Source organism: Procambarus clarkii, chromosome 60 (genome assembly GCF_040958095.1).
Source record: "Procambarus clarkii isolate CNS0578487 chromosome 60, FALCON_Pclarkii_2.0, whole genome shotgun sequence".
Lineage (NCBI taxonomy): Eukaryota > Metazoa > Arthropoda > Malacostraca > Decapoda > Cambaridae > Procambarus > Procambarus clarkii.
The window spans coordinates 17,727,487-17,748,234 of NC_091209.1; the positions used below are offsets into that span (position 1 = coordinate 17,727,487).

Consider the following 20,748-nt stretch of genomic DNA (forward strand, 5'->3'; position numbering starts at 1 on the left):
ACGGACGACTCGGGTAGGTACGACCAGGTAGGAAGTTGACGGACGACTCGGGTAGGTACGACCAGGTAGGAAGTTGACGGACGACTCGGGTAGATACATTGCTTCATATATAACATATCTGACACAGTAATGACGAGATCACTCACGAATACAATAACATAACGTACTAATAAATATATGATACATATATTAGACTAACTCAAACACAAATATTCAGCAAGTATAGAGAAAATGCAATAGGCCTCCTCTCAGAAATATAATAAAGTTATAGTAGGCCTACCCTCAAAAGTATGTGAAAACTACAGTAGGCCTGCCTAGTCTCAGAAATATGAGGAAACTGCACCTGGTCAATGAGAGGAAACTGCACCTGGTCAATGAGAGGAAACTGCACCTGGTCTTATTATTGACATCATATCACTTTAATTATTCTGTTCTATGTTTATGGATAATAATATACTCGGGTGCGGGGAACACACACACACACCCGGGTCTCGTCACTCCTGTGTACTCCTTCAAAATGAGTTAAATGAACAGCAAGACCACTACTAACACCACTATAGGCCGTTTCATATATACCTACAGACACTCCTCTATAGAACCTATACACTCTGGCGAAGGACCCACACTCTGGCAGAGGACCCACACTGTGGCAGAGGACCCACACTGTGGCGGAGGACCCACACTGTGGCGGCGGACTTACACTCAATATTAAGCCTGAGTGGGACGGGGAGAGGTTCTGGGAGCGCCGGGTGAGCGACGACACAGGCGACGGTGTTGTTGTGGTGGTCCTTGGTCACCCTGGCCAGGGTGATGTTGCTGACGGTGTAGTACACGCCCTCCCCCGCCACCCACTCCGACCACACCTGTACCACAAACACACACACGTTACACACCACACTCAACCAGGAGGTCCACACGTCAAGCCCGCTCTTGTAGTGGCCGGGCTTGACCACTGTATAACTCTCACAACCTCATCCAGCTGGGGGAGTATACACAACGCCAGCTGGGGGAGTATACACAACGCCAGCTGGGGGAGTATACACAACGCCAGCTGGGGGAGTATACACAACGCCAGCTGGGGGAGTATACACAACGCCAGCTGGGGGAGTATACACAACGCCAGCTGGGGGAGTATACACAACGCCAGCTGGGGGAGTATACACAACGCCAGCTGGGGGAGTATACACAACGCCAGCTGGGGGAGTATACACAACGCCAGCTGGGGGAGTATACACAACGCCAGCTGGGGGAGTATACACAACGCCAGCTGGGGGAGTATACACAACGCCAGCTGGGTATATTTATTTTCACTCGCTTAATATACATAACATATGGCGGAATAGTATAGGTGTAAGTGAGCAGGTGAGAGACAACATGAGTGAGAGAGAACATGAGTGAGAGACAACATGAGTGAGAGAGAACATGAGTGAGAGACAACATGAGTGAGAGAGAACATGAGTGAGAGACAACATGAGTGAGAGAGAACAGGAGTGAGAGACAACATGAGTGAGAGAGAACAGGAGTGAGAGAGAACAGGAGTGAGAGAGAACAGGAGTGAGAGAGAACAGGAGTGAGAGAGAACAGGAGTGAGAGACAACATGAGTGAGAGAGAACATGAGTGAGAGACAACATGAGTGAGAGAGAACAGGAGTGAGAGACAACATGAGTGAGAGAGAACAGGAGTGAGAGAGAACAGGAGTGAGAGACAACATGAGTGAGAGAGAACATGAGTGAGAGACAACATGAGTGAGAGAGAACAGGAGTGAGAGACAACATGAGTGAGAGAGAACAGGAGTGAGAGAGAACATGAGTGAGAGACAACATGAGTGAGAGAGAACATGAGTGAGAGAGAACATGAGTGAGAGACAACATGAGTGAGAGAGAACAGGAGTGAGAGACAACATGAGTGAGAGAGAACAGGAGTGAGAGAGAACAGGAGTGAGAGAGAACAGGAGTGAGAGAGAACAGGAGTGAGAGAGAACATGAGTGAGAGAGAACATGAGCGAGAGAGAACATGAGCGAGAGAGAACATGAGCGAGAGAGAACATGAGCGAGAGAGAACATGAATGAGAGAGAACAGGAGTGAGAGAGAACATGAGTGAGAGAGAACATGAGCGAGAGAGAACATGAGTGAGAGAGAACATGAGTGAGAGAGAACATGAGCGAGAGAACATGAGCGAGAGAGAACATGAGCGAGAGAGAACATGAGTGAGAGAGAACATGAGTGAGAGAGAACATGAGTGAGAGAGAACATGAGCGAGAGAGAACATGAATGAGAGAGAGAACAGGAGTGAGAGAGAACATGAGTGAGAGAGAACATGAGTGAGAGAGAACAGGAGTGAGAGAGAACAGGAGTGAGAGAGAACATGAGTGAGAGAGAACATGAGTGAGAGAGAACATGAATGAGAGAGAGAACAGGAGTGAGAGAGAACATGAGTGAGAGAGAACATGAGTGAGAGAGAACATGAGCGAAAGAGAACATGAATGAGAGAGAACAGGAGCGAAAGAGAACATGAGCGAGAGAACATGAGCGAGAGAGAACATGAGTGAGAGAGAACATGAGAGAGAGAACATGAATGAGAGAGAACATGAATGAGAGAGAACAGGAGTGAGAGAGAACATGAGTGAGAGAGAACATGAGTGAGAGAGAACATGAGCGAAAGAGAACATGAATGAGAGAGAACAGGAGTGAGAGAGAACATGAGTGCGAGAGAACATGAGCGAGAGAGAACATGAATGAGAGAGAACAGGAGTGAGAGAGAACATGAGTGAGAGAGAACATGAGTGAGAGAGAACATGAATGAGAGAGAACAGGAGTGAGAGAGAACATGAGTGAGAGAGAACATGAGTGAGAGAGAACATGAGTGAGAGAGAACATGAGAGAGAGAACAGGAGTGAGAGAGAACATGAATGAGAGAGAACAGGAGTGAGAGAGAACATGAGTGAGAGAGAACAGGAGTGAGAGAGAACATGAGCGAGAGAGAACATGAGTGAGAGAACATGAGTGAGAGAGAACATGAGTGAGAGAGAACATGAGTGAGAGAGAACATGAGTGAGAGAGAACATGAGTGAGAGAGAACATGAGTGAGAGAGAACATGAGTGAGAGAGAACATGAGTGAGAGAACATGAGTGAGAGAGAACATGAGTGAGAGAGAACATGAGTGAGAGAACATGAGTGAGAGAGAACATGAGTGAGAGAGAACATGAGTGAGAGAGAACATGAGTGAGAGAACATGAGTGAGAGAGAACATGAGTGAGAGAGAACATGAGTGAGAGAGAACATGAGTGAGAGAGAACATGAGTGAGAGACGATTAATAAATAAGTTTTTGTCTATTTAAGATTAAATAAATATCCACAATTTAGAATGTTTTTTGGGGGGAATTTGTTAAATGTAAAACTTAATGACTGCATTAATATGTAATTAGAATAATTAAAATAAAGACTCCCAGGTCTTTCTCTCCCTCCCCAGGCTAGATGGAGGGCAGGGAGGACTCACGAAGCTAGATGGAGTGAATGGAGGACTCACGAAGCTAGATGGAGTGAATGGAGGACTCACGAAGCTAGATGGAGGGCATGGAGGACTCACGAAGCTAGATGGAGTGAATGGAGGACTCACGAAGCTAGATGGAGGGAATGGAGGACTCACGAAGCTAGATGGAGGGCATGGAGGACTCACGAAGCTAGATGGAGGGCATGGAGGACTCACGAAGCTAGATGGAGGGCATGGAGGACTCACGAAGCTAGATGGAGGGCATGGAGGACTCACGAAGCTAGATGGAGGGCAGGGAGGACTCACGAAGCTAAATGGAGGGCATGGAGGACTCACGAAGCTAGATGGAGGGCATGGAGGACTCACGAAGCTAGATGGAGGGCATGGAGGACTCACGAAGCTAGACTGACCTGACTGGAGGGCGTGATGTCGAGGGCGTCCAAGAGCCAGGTGAGCGCGGGCGCGGGGTTGCCGCCCTCCACGACACAGTGTAGGGTGATGGAGTTGCCCTCCCTGGTGGTGAGTCTGGCGTCCACGGCCAGCTGGGCCCCGGCGTACATGAGGTAGGGTCGCTCTGGAGGGGCTGGACACGGACAGGTACACTAATTATTACCTCCGCACACCGCTCATTATCTCTCCGCGGATTAATGACAGGCTCAGTTAGGAAGGGCTGCATTAGGGGAGATAGCCACGGGAAGAAGAGCACAGAGAAGGAGGGAGGGGGGGGGGGGGAGAGAGATGGAGGGAGAGGGAGAAAGGGGAAGAAAGGGAGGGAGGGGGAAGGGAAGGGAAGGAGATGGAGATAGAACAGCCAGGAGGAGGGGGGTAAGACATCAAATTATATCATCAATATAGGCAGCAATCATGTTTCTAATATCTACAAAACCACACACACACCCCCACACCCCCCCCCCAAACACCCCCACACACACAAACACCCCCCCCAAACACCCCCACACACACAAACACCCCCCCAAAACACACCCACACACACCCCCCCACACCCACACAACCCCCCCCCCCCCCCACACACACAACAAAGACAATTACGCTGAGCAACAGCCACCAAACATGCCGTCACCGGTAGGGGCAAATAAAGAGCAACGCAACACCACAACAACAGATGAAACCATCAGCAGGTGTCAGCCGTATAGATTAAACAATCATGTCACTCTATCCAACATTTGTCACAATGTTGGCAATGACAGTTGGCCCCGTGTGTCATGCCGCACCCTACCAACCAACCATGACACGCACGCACACGCAAACACACGCACAAAAACCCTCCCCCCTCTCTGATCCGCAGCAGTCTTCTTGAACATTTAGAACTGCTAAATTTTCTCCTTAAACACCAGCACGGATGTAGCAAAGGCAAATCATCCTTGACAAACGTCTTGGAATTCTACAATAAGATAGAGAAAGGTGAGGGGGGAGGGGGGGAGGGAGAATGGACAGACTGCACATTCTGCGATTGTCAGAAAGCATTCGATACTGTGCCTTATAAGAGACGTTCTCAAGTCAGAGAAGCAGCCTGTTGTATGGGGAAGAGTCCTAACGAATAAAGGACGAAGGAGAGACAGATTCTTCACTCAGGAAAGTAGAAAGAACTGGGAGTATACATGACCCCAAATCTAACGCCAGAAGCACACACACACACACGCGCGCGCACACACACACACACACACACACACACACACACACACACACACACACACACACACACACACACACACACACACACACACACACACACACACTAGCAGAATAACATCAGCTGCACTAACATACTGTCTAACGTCTATCTACCATTCAGAAACCTGGACGAAGAGGTTTTCCGGACGCTCACAGCATTGGCAGAGACCCGCTCTTGAATATGCATCACGGGCACGGAACCCTCGCCTGATAAAGGATTAAGCTAAACATGTCCAAAGATATGCAACGAGGCTCGTTCCTGAGCTAAAGGGTTTAAGTTATGAGGAAAGACAGAACTGGATCTTACCACACTGGAGGAAAAGATAGAGGGTACATGATAACATAAAATTCTAAGGGAAATTGACAGAGTAAAGAATATAAAGCAGCATTCTTGAGGTTATCTTGAGATGATTTCGGGGCTTTAGTGTCCCCGCGGCCCGGTCCTCGACCAGGCCTCCACCCCCAGGAAGCAGCCCGTGACAGCTGACTAACTCCCAGGTACCTATTTACTGCTAGGTAACAGGGGCATTCAGGGTGAAAGAAACTTTGCCCATTTGTTTCTGTCTCGTGCGGGAATCGAACCCGCGCCACAGAATTACGAGTCCTGCGCGCTATCCACCAGGCTACGAGGCCCAGTCTTTTTGCATTGTTCAAAGTTAGGAACGGCAGAACAGGTCATAGATGGAAACTATGCAGAAATGAGTCACAGATGTTAGAGAGACTTTTTCAGTATTAGAGATGTTGTGATGAGTCTTTGTGATAAAAACGTGAAAAATGAGTGGTGCCTATTAACGGCTACTGGGGACTGAGGTCTCTATGCCGCGCCAACTAGCTTTGCTATACCTGTTGCGTTATAATTGAACTATTTTGACATTCGAATTATTTATCGACTCTGTCCTTCAAGATGTGGATGGAGGTGGCTTCCACAACGTCTTCCCTCAGTGTATTACACTTGTTGACCGTCATACAGGTGGGGTTAGGAGGCTACCTCGACCCTGGAAGTGTATCTAAGTGAGTACATCTAGGCGAGTACACACACACACAGGGGGTGGCGCAGGTCCTGGCCTATATCGACACACTGGCGTGTTCGTTCCATACCCCGGCAGCGATTACTTGCAGTATGAGCGCTATGTTATTGGCTGAGAGCCGATATAGATGGCATGACTATGGCGTTACTGCCTCCTGGCCCCTATGGCTCGTGTAGCCAGTGGCCTGCTTCTCACTCCCTCCCAGGGACATTGTGCACCTGCTCCATTATATTCCCGCACCAACTACACTTTATAGGAGGGGTTTTTTACCTGGATCTTACCTGTGAACAATATCGAGAAACCTTTTAACCCTGTCGTAGCTCAGTCGATTAAGGCAGTGTCTGGGATGCTCCCGGACGCAGGTTCGAATCCTCGTCACGGCCCTTGTGGATTTGTTCATTTAATATCGAGAGCTGTTCTACTCGCGCGCAGGATTCCCGGCTTTTATGGTTTCTGTCATTTTACTCGAGTCAAGCTTCCTTCCTTTTATGGTCCGTCTCGTGTCTTCTGACTCAGGCTTTGTGACCATATTACACCAGGCTTTTGTTCTTTTTTTTGTTCAATTTGTTTTATTTACAGTGAATTCCGGGAATCTGGCCTCTGGCCTAGTGCATGAGTATATCGTCTATTTCCTTTTAAAACTCCATGGCGTTTGTTGTAAAATCCGACATATAACTTTCAGTGCGGGCAAAGTTTGTGAAAAAGCTTTTGGGATCTTCTTTTATCGCGTCCAACACAATGCTAAACATGTTTTTATATTGTTCATTCACGATTTTACTCATTTCTTTATTGTCCTCTGTGTACGTGTCTTCTGTAGTAAGAGATTTATAATCACATTTTCTATATTTATTTTGCACATGAAAAATATTTTTCGAATTATTATATGACGAGACGACGGCCCGAAACGTCGTCGTTGTCGTCTCTTCATGTTCTGGTGTGTGATGTAGTCATCATATCTTCAGTCACATTATTGTCAGTCATCAACTGAACTTGAATCATATAATGTTTCCAAAACATCAGTGCTACATAGCCTTCCCGGTTTGGTGCCTTCTATGATAATTACTTCCAAAACATCATTCGTGGCTCATAATTGTGTTGTGCATATGAGTCAGTCTTCAACATGTGTCCTATTTACTCCAGTGTATTATAATATGTACCGGTGACACACGCACTCTTTGAAATGTTTTAAACAGTTGCTATTTGAGAGAGGAGGGGCGGTGGGAGGGTAAGAAGGGAGGGAGAGGAAGGGAGGGTACATAATTAAGGGAGGGAGGATGAAGAGTACGAAGGGTATGAAGGGGGAGAGAGAGGGAGGGAGGGGTAAGGAGGGAGACAGGATGGGGTGGATGAACTAAAAAAGGGGTAACCATTTAAGAATCCCCCCCCCACCCCCCACCCCCTACACACACCAGCACAAAGAAAGGGTATGGGAAGGGGGGAGGGGGTGAGAGGGGGGATATAACGCAGTCTTACGTTACGGCGCTTGATTATAGGGGGCGCTAATAGTTTTTGGATTGAGTTTGTGGCATAAGTCAGGTGTGTGTGTGTGTGGGGGGGGGGGGGGGTGGAGGTTGACGGCCTCGTACTGACGTATTGACCCAAACATGCAAACAAACTCTACACACCTTTCCCTTCTACTTACAAGATTTTTCACCACACAACACAATCATTGGAGAAACGTTGGCATTCCAAACAGGCGTTAAAACACTATCACTATATTGCTCCAGACCTTCAGCACACCAGACCATGGCTCCAGACCTTCAGTACTCCAGACCTTCAGTACTCCAGACCATGGCTCCAGACCTTCACCACACCAGACCATGGCTCCAGACCTTCACCACACCAGACCATGGCTCCAGACCTTCAGCACACCAGACCATGGCTCCAGACCTTCAGCACACGAGACCATGGCTCCAGACCTTCAGCACACCAGACCATGGCTCCAGACCTTCACCACACCAGACCATGGCTCCAGACCTTCACCACACCAGACCATGGCTCCAGACCTTCACCACACCAGACCATGGCTCCAGACCTTCACCACACCAGACCATGGCTCCAGACCTTCACCACACCAGACCGTGGCTCCAGACCAAAAGTGCGCTCTCTCTCTCTCTCTCTCTCTCTCTCTCTCTCTCTCTCTCTCTCTCTCTCTCTCTCTCTCTCTCTCTCTCTCTCTCTCTCTCTCTCTCTCCCTCCCCCTCTCTCTCTCCCTCCTAGAACATGTAATATACGGGGGCAAACACCCAACATGACCTCAAGGGAATTTTTACTATTGCTACTTTTCTTTTTTAATTCAAAAAAATGAAGAACATTAAAAACGTTCATGCTTGCGTAGGGTATGTGAAAAGCAGCTGAATAATGTTCAAGAACTCTGGGAAACAAAAGCACCATTTCAGACTTCATGGCAGTTGCAATAGGAGCGACTCGTCTTCAAGGGAGACAATAGGGCCGACCTATGCCAGTCACCCACCACCCAAGTGTCATCCAGAAAAGTTGGGTAAAGGCTAGCCCCAAGCACGAGGCCTCCAACCCTGGACACACGTGTATACAGGCAAACAAGCAGACTGTTCCTTTGTACAGACCGACCTTTTATTCCCCTCTAGTCTTTAATAGCAATAATTATGCAAATAAAACAAACACTTATTTAGAATAACAGGGAGTCAAACAGCGTATTTAACACTTGTAAATGTAAATGGTTTAGGCCGGTGCTGTAGGCCTGGGGTGGGGGGGGGGGGTAATGGTGCAGCCCGGCCTGAGCCGCTATGATTCATAGTACATCATATTTTGACCGTTGGAGATTCTGACGTCAAAATGCTATGTATTATTCGAGAGAACAAATTGGAGTGTCTGACAGTGTCTACGGGAGACGAGACTTGCCTTCCCAAGGCTCATGGTAAGCCTTACTTACTAGTTTCCCCCGGAACACCACCCGCTAATCGCTTTACAACCAGGAACCCAATTACAACTGGGTGAATAGGAGGACACAGTTGTGGATTGTCGCCCAGTCAATCCACCCCGGTCAGGAATCGAACCCGGAGCAAACAGCTGGCGGGGCTCTCTGGGCAAATATGTTACCACTACGTCACCAAGGATTTTTATTTTCCTCAGTGCGGCGACTCTGGATCAACCAATATTATATGTAGGTAATTCTGGGGGTTTTCCTGAGTCAATAGGAGCTCATTCTCCCAGAATTATTGTCTTAATTATCAAGTAAAAAAAATTAAATATTTTATTCCCTCTCTGTTTCAATTATTCACTTGGTTTCTTGTGGCTGTGTACAGAACGTCGACATGTAATATTACGCGTTCCTTGAGGCGTGTGTGTGTAGTGAACCTCTACACCCACACACGCACAGCCACACTATGGCTCCAGACCTCCAGTGTCAGACTATGGCTCCAGACCTCTAGTGTCAGACTATGGCTCCAGACCTCCAGTGTCAGACTATGGCTCCAGACCTCCAGTGTCAGACTATGGCTCCAGACCTCCAGTGTCAGACTATGGCTCCAGACCTCCAGTGTCAGACTATGGCTCCAGACCTACAGTGCCAGACTATGGCTCCAGACCTACAGTGTCAGACTATGGCTCCAGACCTACAGTGCCAGACTATGGCTCCAGACCTACAGTGCCAGACTATGGCTCCAGACCTACAGTGCCAGACTATGGCTCCAGACCTCCAGTGTCAGACTATGGCTCCAGACCTCTAGTGTCAGACTATGGCTCCAGACCTCCAGTGTCAGACTATGGCTCCAGACCTACAGTGCCAGACTATGGCTCCAGACCTACAGTGTCAGACTATGGCTCCAGACCTACAGTGCCAGACTATGGCTCCAGACCTACAGTGCCAGACTATGGCTCCAGACCTACAGTGCCAGACTATGGCTCCAGACCTACAGTGCCAGACTATGGCTCCAGACCTACAGTGCCAGACCTCCAGTGTCAGACTATGGCTCCAGACCTACAGTGCCAGACTATGGCTCCAGACCTCCAGTGTCAGACTATGGCTCCAGACCTACAGTGCCAGACTGTGGCTCCAGACCTACAGTGCCAGACTATGGCTCCAGACCTCCAGTGCCAGACTATGGCTCCAGACCTCCAGTGTCAGACTATGGCTCCAGACCTCCAGTGTCAGACTATGGCTCCAAGACCTCCAGTGTCAGACTATGGCTCCAGACCTCCAGTGCCAGACTGTGGCTCCAGACCTACAGTGCCAGACTGTGGCTCCAGACCTACAGTGCCAGACTGTGGCTCCAGACCTACAGTGCCAGACTATGGCTCCAGACCTACAGTGCCAGACTATGGCTCCAGACCTACAGTGCCAGACTATGGCTCCAGACCTACAGTGCCAGACTATGGCTCCAGACCTACAGTGCCAGACTATGGCTCCAGACCTACAGTGCCAGACTATGGCTCCAGACCTACAGTGCCAGACTATGGCTCCAGACCTACAGTGCCAGACTATGGCTCCAGACCTCCAGTGTCAGACAATGGCTCCAGACCTCCAGTGTCAGACAATGGCTCCAGACCTCCAGTGTCAGACAATGGCTCCAGACCTACAGTGCCAGACTATGGCTCCAGACCTCCAGTGTCAGACAATGGCTCCAGACCTCCAGTGTCAGACAATGGCTCCAGACCTCCAGTGTCAGACAATGGCTCCAGACCTACAGTGCCAGACTATGGCTCCAGACCTCCAGTGTCAGACTATGGCTTCAGACCTACAGTGCCAGACTATGGCTCCAGACCTACAGTGTCAGACTATGGCTCCAGACCTCCAGTGTCAGACTATGGCTCCAGACCTACAGTGCCAGACTATGGCTCCAGACCTACAGTGCCAGACAATGGCTCCAGACCTCCAGTGTCAGACTATGGCTCCAGACCTACAGTGTCAGACAATGGCTCCAGACCTCCAGTGTCAGACAATGGCTCCAGACCTCCAGTGTCAGACAATGGCTCCAGACCTCCAGTGTCAGACAATGGCTCCAGACCTCCAGTGTCAGACAATGGCTCCAGACCTCCAGTGTCAGACTATGGCTCCAGACCTACAGTGCCAGACAATGGCTCCAGACCTCCAGTGTCAGACAATGGCTCCAGACCTACAGTGCCAGACTATGGCTCCAGACCTACAGTGTCAGACAATGGCTCCAGACCTCCAGTGTCAGACTATGGCTCCAGACCTACAGTGCCAGACAATGGCTCCAGACCTCCAGTGTCAGACTATGGCTCCAGACCTACAGTGCCAGACTATGGCTCCAGACCTACAGTGCCAGACAGTGGCTCCAGACCTACAGTGCCAGACAATGGCTCCAGACCTACAGTGCCAGACAATGGCTCCAGACCTCCAGTGTCAGACAATGGCTCCAGACCTCCAGTGTCAGACAATGGCTCCAGACCTCCAGTGTCAGACTATGGCTCCAGACCTACAGTGCCAGACAATGGCTCCAGACCTCCAGTGTCAGACAATGGCTCCAGACCTACAGTGCCAGACTATGGCTCCAGACCTACAGTGTCAGACAATGGCTCCAGACCTCCAGTGTCAGACTATGGCTCCAGACCTACAGTGCCAGACAATGGCTCCAGACCTCCAGTGTCAGACTATGGCTCCAGACCTACAGTGCCAGACTATGGCTCCAGACCTACAGTGCCAGACAGTGGCTCCAGACCTACAGTGCCAGACTGTGGCTCCAGACCTACAGTGCCAGACAATGGCTCCAGACCTACAGTGCCAGACTATGGCTCCAGACCTACAGTGCCAGACTATGGCTCCAGACCTACAGTGCCAGACTATGGCTCCAGACCTCCAGTGTCAGACTATGGCTCCAGACCTACAGTGCCAGACAATGGCTCCAGACCTACAGTGCCAGACTATGGCTCCAGACCTCCAGTGTCAGACTATGGCTCCAGACCTACAGTGCCAGACTATGGCTCCAGACCTCCAGTGCCAGACTATGGCTCCAGACCTACAGTGCCAGACTATGGCTCAAAACCTACAGTGCCAGACTATGGCTCCAGACCTACAGTGCCAGACTATGGCTCCAGACCTCCAGTGTCAGACTATGGCTCCAGACCTACAGTGCCAGACTATGGCTCCAGACCTACAGTGCCAGACTATGGCTCCAGACCTCCAGTGCCAGACTATGGCTCCAGACCTCCAGTGTCAGACTATGGCTCCAGACCTACAGTGCCAGACTATGGCTCCAGACCTACAGTGTCAGACTATGGCTCCAGACCTACAGTGTCAGACTATGGCTCCAGACCAACAGTGCCAGACTATGGCTCCAGACCTACAGTGCCAGACTATGGCTCCAGACCTCCAGTGCCAGACTATGGCTCCAGACCTACAGTGGCAGACAATGGCTCCAGACCTACAGTGCCAGACTATGGCTCCAGACCTACAGTGTCAGACTATGGCTCCAGACCTACAGTGTCAGACTATGGCTCCAGACCTACAGTGCCAGACTGTGGCTCCAGACCTCCAGTGCCAGACTGTGGCTCCAGACCTCCAGTGCCAGACTATGGCTCCATACCTCCAGTGCCAGACTATGGCTCCAGACCTACAGTGCCAGACTATGGCTCCAGACCTACAGTGGCAGACTATGGCTCCAGACCTCCAGTGTCAGACTATGGCTCCAGACCTCCAGTGCCAGACTATGGCTCCAGACCTACAGTGCCAGACTGTGGCTCCAGACCTACAGTGGCAGACTATGGCTCCAGACCTACAGTGGCAGACTATGGCTCCAGACCTACAGTGGCAGACTATGTCTCTTGACAGTGCCGTCAGTGACAGCACACAAGCGCAGTGCTTCAACGCCTCAGTTATTAATGCTTCATGTACTGCTATTGACGCAGTGCCAGGCTCATTAGAGAGAGACGCAGAGAGACGTAGAGAGAGAGACAGAGACGCAGAGAGACGTAGAGAGAGAGAGACAGAGACGCAGAGAGACAGAGAGAGACGCAGAGAGAGAGACACAGAGAGAGAGAGAGAGACAGAGACGCAGAGAGAGAGACAGAGAGAGAGAGAGACAGAGAGAGAGAGAGACAGAGACGCAGAGAGAGAGACAGAGAGAGAGACAGAGAGAGACGCAGAGAGAGACACAGAGAGAGAGACGCAGAGAGAGACAGAGAGTGAGAGAGACAGACAGACAGGAGTGGTAACGCCTTGCTCTTGACACGGTTCAATACCACTTTGAGTGACTGCTAAAGCACTATTATATTACCTCATGTGGGGGTGGTGGTGTTGGCATGGTACGGGAGCCACACACACACACATACACACACACACACACACACACACCCTCACACACACACGCCCTCAGTATCCCTCTTCCCCCCAACCTCTCAACCTCTATCTGACTCTCAGTCTCACTCTATTTCTCAACCCCCCTATGCTATTCAGACCCCTAACTTTCAGACCCATTATGCCCTTCCTACCCCCCTAGATGCCCAGACCCCATTCGCCTACCAGGCACTCCCAGGCACCCCCCTAGCACCCCCCCACTCACCCCCACAGCCCCCACTTGCCCCCCAGACACCCCACAGTTCCCCCCAGACCCCTGGTGAAAGGGGGAACTCTGACACCCGAGTTTCCAAGAAGAGTCTCAAGGTTTGGTACACCAATGCTGATGGGGTAGCCAATAAAGCAGAAGAGATAAAAGAAAGAGTTAGTGAGGCAGACCCAGACATAGTGGCAATAGTGGAAACTAAAATAAATGGCATGATCTCGGATGCAATCTTTCCAGAGGGGTACCAGGTGATAAGAAAAGAAAGGACACAGAGACAGGGAGGAGGAGTGGCACTACTAATAAAGCGGAAATGGAAGTTTGATGAGCTGGAAAATCCGGGTACCAATGAAAGCACAAGCTTCATACATGGAACTCTGACAGTGGATGGGAAGAAGATTGTAATCTTGATACTCTACAATCCCCCACCAAACAGTAGAAGGCCCAGGCAGGAGTACGAGGACAGCAACAAGACATGTATGGATGAACTGCAGAGGGCAGCAACTTTAGCGCATAGAATGAGAGCGAAGCTGCTGGTCATGGGGGACCTAAATCACGGAGAGATAAATTGGGAAACGAGGAATCCCCATGGCGGGGAGGAGACCTGGGGAGCGAAGCTGGTAGACGTTATTGACAGGAATTTTCTAACACAGCATGTGAAAGAAGATACTAGGGAAAGAGGAGGGGATACGCCCAGCCTATTAGATCTCATTATCACTCAGAATGTAGAAGACATCGAGCAGTTGGAACATGAAATACCACTAGGAGCTAGTGACCATTGTGTCCTAGTCTTTGACTACATGATGGAGCTTAAAATTGTGACCAAAGGACAAGAGATCCGGGAAAGGAGACTTGATTACAGAAAAGGGGACTACAGAAGGATAAGGGACTACCTGGGAGAAGTGCAGTGGGAGGAAGAACTTAGAGGAAAAACAGTGCAAGGTATGATGAACCAAGTCATATTGAGATGCAAGGAGGCTGAAGATAGATTTATTCCAACAATAAAGGAAAAAAGCAGGAGGGAATATAATAACCCATGGTTTAATAGACAGTGTCAGGAAGCAAAGGTGAGAAGCAGGAGGGAGTGGAGGAAGTACAGAAGACAAAGGACAGAGGACAACAGGATTAGATGTAACAGAGCTAGGAATGATTACATTAACATAAGACGAGTGTCGGAAAGGAATTATGAGAACGATATTGCAGTCAAAGCGAAAAAGCAACCAAAATTACTACATAGCCATATAAGAAGGAAGATGTCGGTAAATGACCAAGTGACAAGACTGAGGAAAACAGAAGGGGCATATACAGAAAGCGACAAGGAAATCTGCGAGGTACTGAATGCAAAATTCCATGGAGTGTTCACAACCGAGCCTGAGCAGCTCCCATTGTTAGAAGAGATTACCCAAGATGAAAGACTATCGGATATAGAGGTGACAGCAGAGGATGTAATGAAACAATTGACAACACTGGATGCAAATAAAGCTGTTGGACCAGACAAAGTATCACCGTGGATACTCAAAGAGGCAGCGCAGGCTCTCAGCGTGCCTCTGGCAATGATCTTTAATGAGTCACTTATGTCGGGAGAATTGCCCAGTTGCTGGAAGGAGGCAAATGTCGTACCGATTTTCAAAAAGGGTGATAGGGAGGAGGCACTTAACTACAGACCCGTATCACTGACAAGCATCCCCTGCAAAATTCTTGAAAGAATAATTAGGCTAAGACTTGTTGAGCACCTGGAGAGCATTGGGTTTGTAAACAAGCACCAACATGGGTTCTGGACAGGGAAATCATGCCTAACAAACCTTTTAGAATTCTATGATAAAGTAACAAGGATAAGGCAGGACAGAGAAGGCTGGGCAGACTGCATATTTCTTGACTGCCAAAAGGCCTTTGATACGGTACCGCACATGAGACTGCTATACAAACTTGAGAGGCAGGCAGGAGTAAGCGGAAAGGCCCTAGTATGGGTGAAGAACTACCTAACAGGAAGGAGCCAGAGGGTAATGGTAAGGGGCGAAAAGTCGGACTGGCGAACAGTAACAAGTGGAGTACCTCAAGGATCGGTGCTGGGACCAATCCTCTTTCTAATTTACGTAAATGATATGTTTACAGGAGTGGAATCATACATGTCAATGTTTGCAGATGACGCAAAATTAATGAGAAGAGTTGTGACAGACGAGGATTGTAGGATCCTCCAAGAGGACTTAAACAGGCTGCAGAGATGGTCAGGGAAATGGCTACTGGAGTTTAACACCAGTAAATGTAAAGTTATGGAAATGGGATCAGGTGACAGGAGACCAAAGGGACAGTACACAATGAAGGGGAACAGCCTACCTGTAATGATTCGAGAAAGAGACCTGGGAGTGGATGTGACACCTAATCTAACTCCTGAGGCACATATAAATAGGATAACGACAGCAGCGTACTCTACACTGGCGAAAATTAGAACTTCATTCAGAAACCTAAATGAGGAAGCTTTTAGGGCGCTTTACACTGCCTACGTGAGACCCGTCTTAGAGTATGCCGCGCCATCATGGAGCCCCCACCTGAAGAAACACATAAAGAAACTGGAGAAGGTTCAGAGGTTTGCGACGAGGCTTGTCCCAGAGCTACGAGGGATGGGATATGAAGAGCGGCTGAAGGAACTGAACCTTACGACACTAGAGAAAAGAAGGGAGAGAGGAGATATGATAGGGACATATAAAATACTCAGGGGAATTGACAAAGTGGAAATAGATGAAATGTTCACACGTAATAATAACAGAACGAGGGGACATGGGTGGAAACTGGAAACTCAGATGAGTCACAGAGATGTTAGGAAGTTTTCTTTTAGCGTGAGAGTAGTAGAAAAATGGAATGCACTTGGGGAACAGGTTGTGGAAGCAAATACTATTCATACTTTTAAAACTAGATATGATAGGGAAATGAGACAGGAGTCATTGCTGTAAACAACCGATAGCTAGAAAGGCGGGATCCAAGAGTCAATGCTCGATCCTGCAAGCACATATAGGTGAGTACATATAGGTGAGTACACACACACACACACACACACACACACGGGGCCTCGTGGCCGAGTGGGCAGCGCTCTGGGGTCGTAGTCCTAAGGGCCCGGGTTCAATCCCCGGCGGAGAAGGAAACAAATGGACAGAATTTCTTTCACCACTGATGCTCCTGTTCACCTAGCAGTAAATATGTACTTGGTAGTTAGACGGCTGCTACGGGCTGCTTCCTGGGGATGTGTGTATGTGTGTGTATAACAGAAATATATGTAGTAGACAGAGGAGAAATAAAATTGGTTAGAAAGGCGTGGTCTAGGAGTTAATAAGTCAATTCTGCAGATACAAATAGTAAATACAAATACTAAAACACACACACACACACACACACACACACACACACACACACACACACACACACACACACACACACACACACACACACACACCGTATAGAATATGTTCCTTTATTCCATATTATTAACTTAACACTGTTTCCATGCTTTACTACTTCACTCACCCCTCACCCTCCTTCCCCTCACCCTCCTTTCCCCTCACCCTCCTTTCCCCTCACCCTCCTTTCCCCTCACCCTCCTTTCCCCTCACCCTCCTTCCCCCTCACCCTCCTTTCCCCTCACCTTCCCTCACGCCCTACACCGACGCCCTCACTACCTCACGCCCTCATAAGGGTCGAGGGCGGATCCATACGTCGCCTCCATTTCATGTGTGGGCTGGGTAATTTATGTGTTTAAATAACTGAGTACACAGCACTAGCTTGGAACCCCCGACCTTACCATTGCAATATGCAACATTGTGCGCTAGGAAAAGTGCACCAACGTCTCGCCCTTTCCTGCAATATCGTGGGTAATAACAATCATATGGATCATCGGGGGATTGAACCCCGAGTGTAAAATACGAGGTCTTCGCGACGCCAGAATGGCCACATTAGGGAAGGACCCCAAAGGTCTTCCCTTAATGTGACCTTCCTTAACGGTACTCAATCTTAGACTGGAGCTCTAATCCCTGTATCACCATAACAGTATCTGCAGGTAATCTCAAGGCATAATCTCATGATTTGCAGGTAATCTGCAAATCATCTCAAGATAACCTCAAGATAATCCACTCTTCATCCATATCATATAAACTACAATCAACAATATCTTGGGTAAACATTTTTCATCCTGGTGGATCGTAAGGGATTGAACTCAGTCTTTTGTGGGAGGGACCAACACCAGGGGACCCCATGAGAACCGGAAGCTCAGATGAGCCACAATGCGGCAAGGTAACTTGCTGCAAGGGGGAAAAAGACAGTAGAATCTATCATACATGATTAAAAGGCGGAGCCCAGGAACTGGAACGCAACCCGCTCAACGACAGCGTGGTAAGCACACACACGCGCACACACACACACACACACACACACACACACACACACACACACACACACACACACACACACACATTACGACACAAGGTAACGTATGTGAACACAACGTTAATCATTTCACGTTTGTAACACAAAAAATGTTTTTTCTCTGTTTACATATTCACCGACTTCAATTATTCAAGTAGCGGCCGTAACGCAGAGTAGAGGACATTAGTGTGGCGGGAAGTGCCAGGCTTGTGTGTAGAGGGGAGTGCCAGGCTTGTGTGTGTGGAGGGAAGTGCCAGGCTTGTGTGTGTGGAGGGGAGTGCCAGGCTTGTGTGTGTGGAGGGAAGTGCCAGGCTTGTGTGTGTGGAGGGGAGTGCCAGGCTTGTGTGTGTGGAGGGAAGTGCCAGGCTTGTGTGTGTGGAGGGGAGTGCCAGGCTTGTGTGTGTGGAGGGAGGACCCGTCTAGACAAGTCCTACCATCACACTGCAGGGACCAGGCAGGTATAATTTACCATGGTATAGGTATAATACTCAGCTTTGCTTATTATATATATATATATATATATATATATATATATATATATATATATATATATATATATATATATATATATATATATACTATATATAATACTATAAATTATACTGAGTATAATACTCAGCTTTGCTCAGTATTAGCAAGGAATGATCAATGACAGGAGAAGTTGCAAGAAGTCTTATTAATCTGAAAGACTGATCCGAGACCGATAACAGCGAGAGGGAAGGGGGGGGGGGAATCCTGTGCAAGTCCCACTCATCTCTAGTGTATCATCACTGGGAGACAATGCTAAAGGTGGAACTGCATGAACGACAAGGCCGAAATGCTGACACTACCAACATAGTTTGTGAAGTGTAAGTGACAACAAAGGCATTGGGGACATGGTATTGGAGGAATGACAGTTGAAAGGCTGGAGTCCAGAAGCTGAAGCTCTGCTCTCGCTCTGACACACACACACACACACACTGACACACACTGACACACACACTGACACACACACTGACACACACACACACATACACACACACACACACAGCTCAGGAACCTGTACAACAGTTGATTGGCGGGACCAAAGAGCCAAAGCTCAACCCCCGCAAACACAACTAGGTGAGTACACACACACACACACACACACACACACACACACACACACACACACACACACACACACACACACACACAGTGTTCAGTTGGGAAGTAATATCAGTGAGAGACGAAGACTTACTAGTGACGAGGAGTCGTCGCCGTGGTCCTGGTCGTCCAGAGCGGTGACACCACCACACACCGGAGTCGGCGGAGACGGCGTGAGACATCACCACACGACCTGTCCACATGATGCTCACTCTCAGGTCACCCAACACCTGCAACACACATACACACACACATGTCCCAACACGGGTCACAACAGGTCAGTACTGGTCACCACGGGAGCCGGTCGGCCGAGCGGACAGCACGCTGGACTTGTGATCCTGTGGTCCTGGGTTCGATCCCAGGCGCCGGCGAGAAACAATGGGCAGAGTTTCTTTCACCCTATGCCCCTGTTACCTAGCAGTAAAATAGGTACCTGGGTGTTAGTCAGCGGTCACGGGCTGCTTCCTGGGGGTGGAGGACACTAAAAAAGCCCCGAAATCATCTCAAGATAACCTCAAGATAACCACACCCCCCCTTCCCGCACGCCACTGTATTTCACCACAGGTCACCACAGGTCACCAGAATCAGAGGCTAGAGGGGGGGGGGGGAGAGGCCGTAACATTCTTGCCATTTCTTACGACTCATAAAATGTTTGGTAAAAGGAAAGCGTCGAGGAAGAAATGTGTGAAGGTTGTGTTTCCTGACTGTATATTGGTCCTGTCACCCGCAGTCATCGCCTGTCGCTCCGGACCTGGCAACACTGTTTATCATCTCTTCGTCGGCCCCCAGCGCCTCCAGTCATTCCCAAGTGAGCGCCTCCAACACCCCACGACCCGGACGGACTGTTTTATGACTGTGGGTCGGGCTTCAATACCAACAATCACTCGAGACTGTCTTCCCATGTATTGTCTCAATGTCCGCTACTCACATGGAGCCCAATAACGTTACGTACTGAAACTAGTTCCGTTATCTTATCTTGAGTTATCTTGAGATGATTTCGGGGCTTTTAGTGTCCCCGCGGCTCGGTCCTCGACCAGGCCTCCACCCCCAGGAAGCAGCCCGTGACAGCTGACTAACACCCAGGTACCTATTTTACTGCTAGGTAACAGGGGCACAGGGTGAAAGAAACTCTGCCCGTTGTTTCTCGCCGGCGCCTGGGATCGAACCCAGGACCACAGGATCACAAGTCCCGCGTGCTGTCCGCTCGGCCGACCGGCTCCCTATGACCGGTTCCAGTCATTTATGCTAACTAGAGGCTGATTGCGTTATACGGCTGTGTCACAGTCAAGTCAGCGAAGACATAAGACACCGTGTCACAAGAGTAACCTTGAGTAACCAAGAGTAACGCAAAGTAACCTTGGTGTTACTTTGCGGTAATTACGAGCATGAATGTCCTGGTGGCCGGTCTCTAACCAGGCCTCCGGGTGAGTGCAGGGGTTAGTTAACTAGGGTGTTGGGCGGAGCTTCCGGCAGTCTGTAGTGTGAACTGCAGCCCGGTTGGTGAG

General features: G+C 49.2%; 1 protein-coding gene across 5 annotated transcripts in view; it reads right to left on the reverse strand.

The window, feature by feature from the left end:
* Positions 1–20,748, reverse strand: part of tei (teiresias) — a 121,662-nt gene that overhangs the window by 17,646 nt on the left and 83,268 nt on the right. For all 5 annotated transcript variants that reach the window (XM_069307631.1, XM_045756064.2, XM_069307628.1 and 2 more), the window contains 3 exons: positions 19,338–19,473; positions 3,903–4,075; positions 701–863 (listed from right to left, as the gene is read on the reverse strand). In XM_069307631.1, the coding sequence (XP_069163732.1) occupies positions 701–863; positions 3,903–4,075; positions 19,338–19,473 (472 nt within the window). The remainder of the gene's footprint in view (positions 1–700; positions 864–3,902; positions 4,076–19,337; positions 19,474–20,748) is intronic.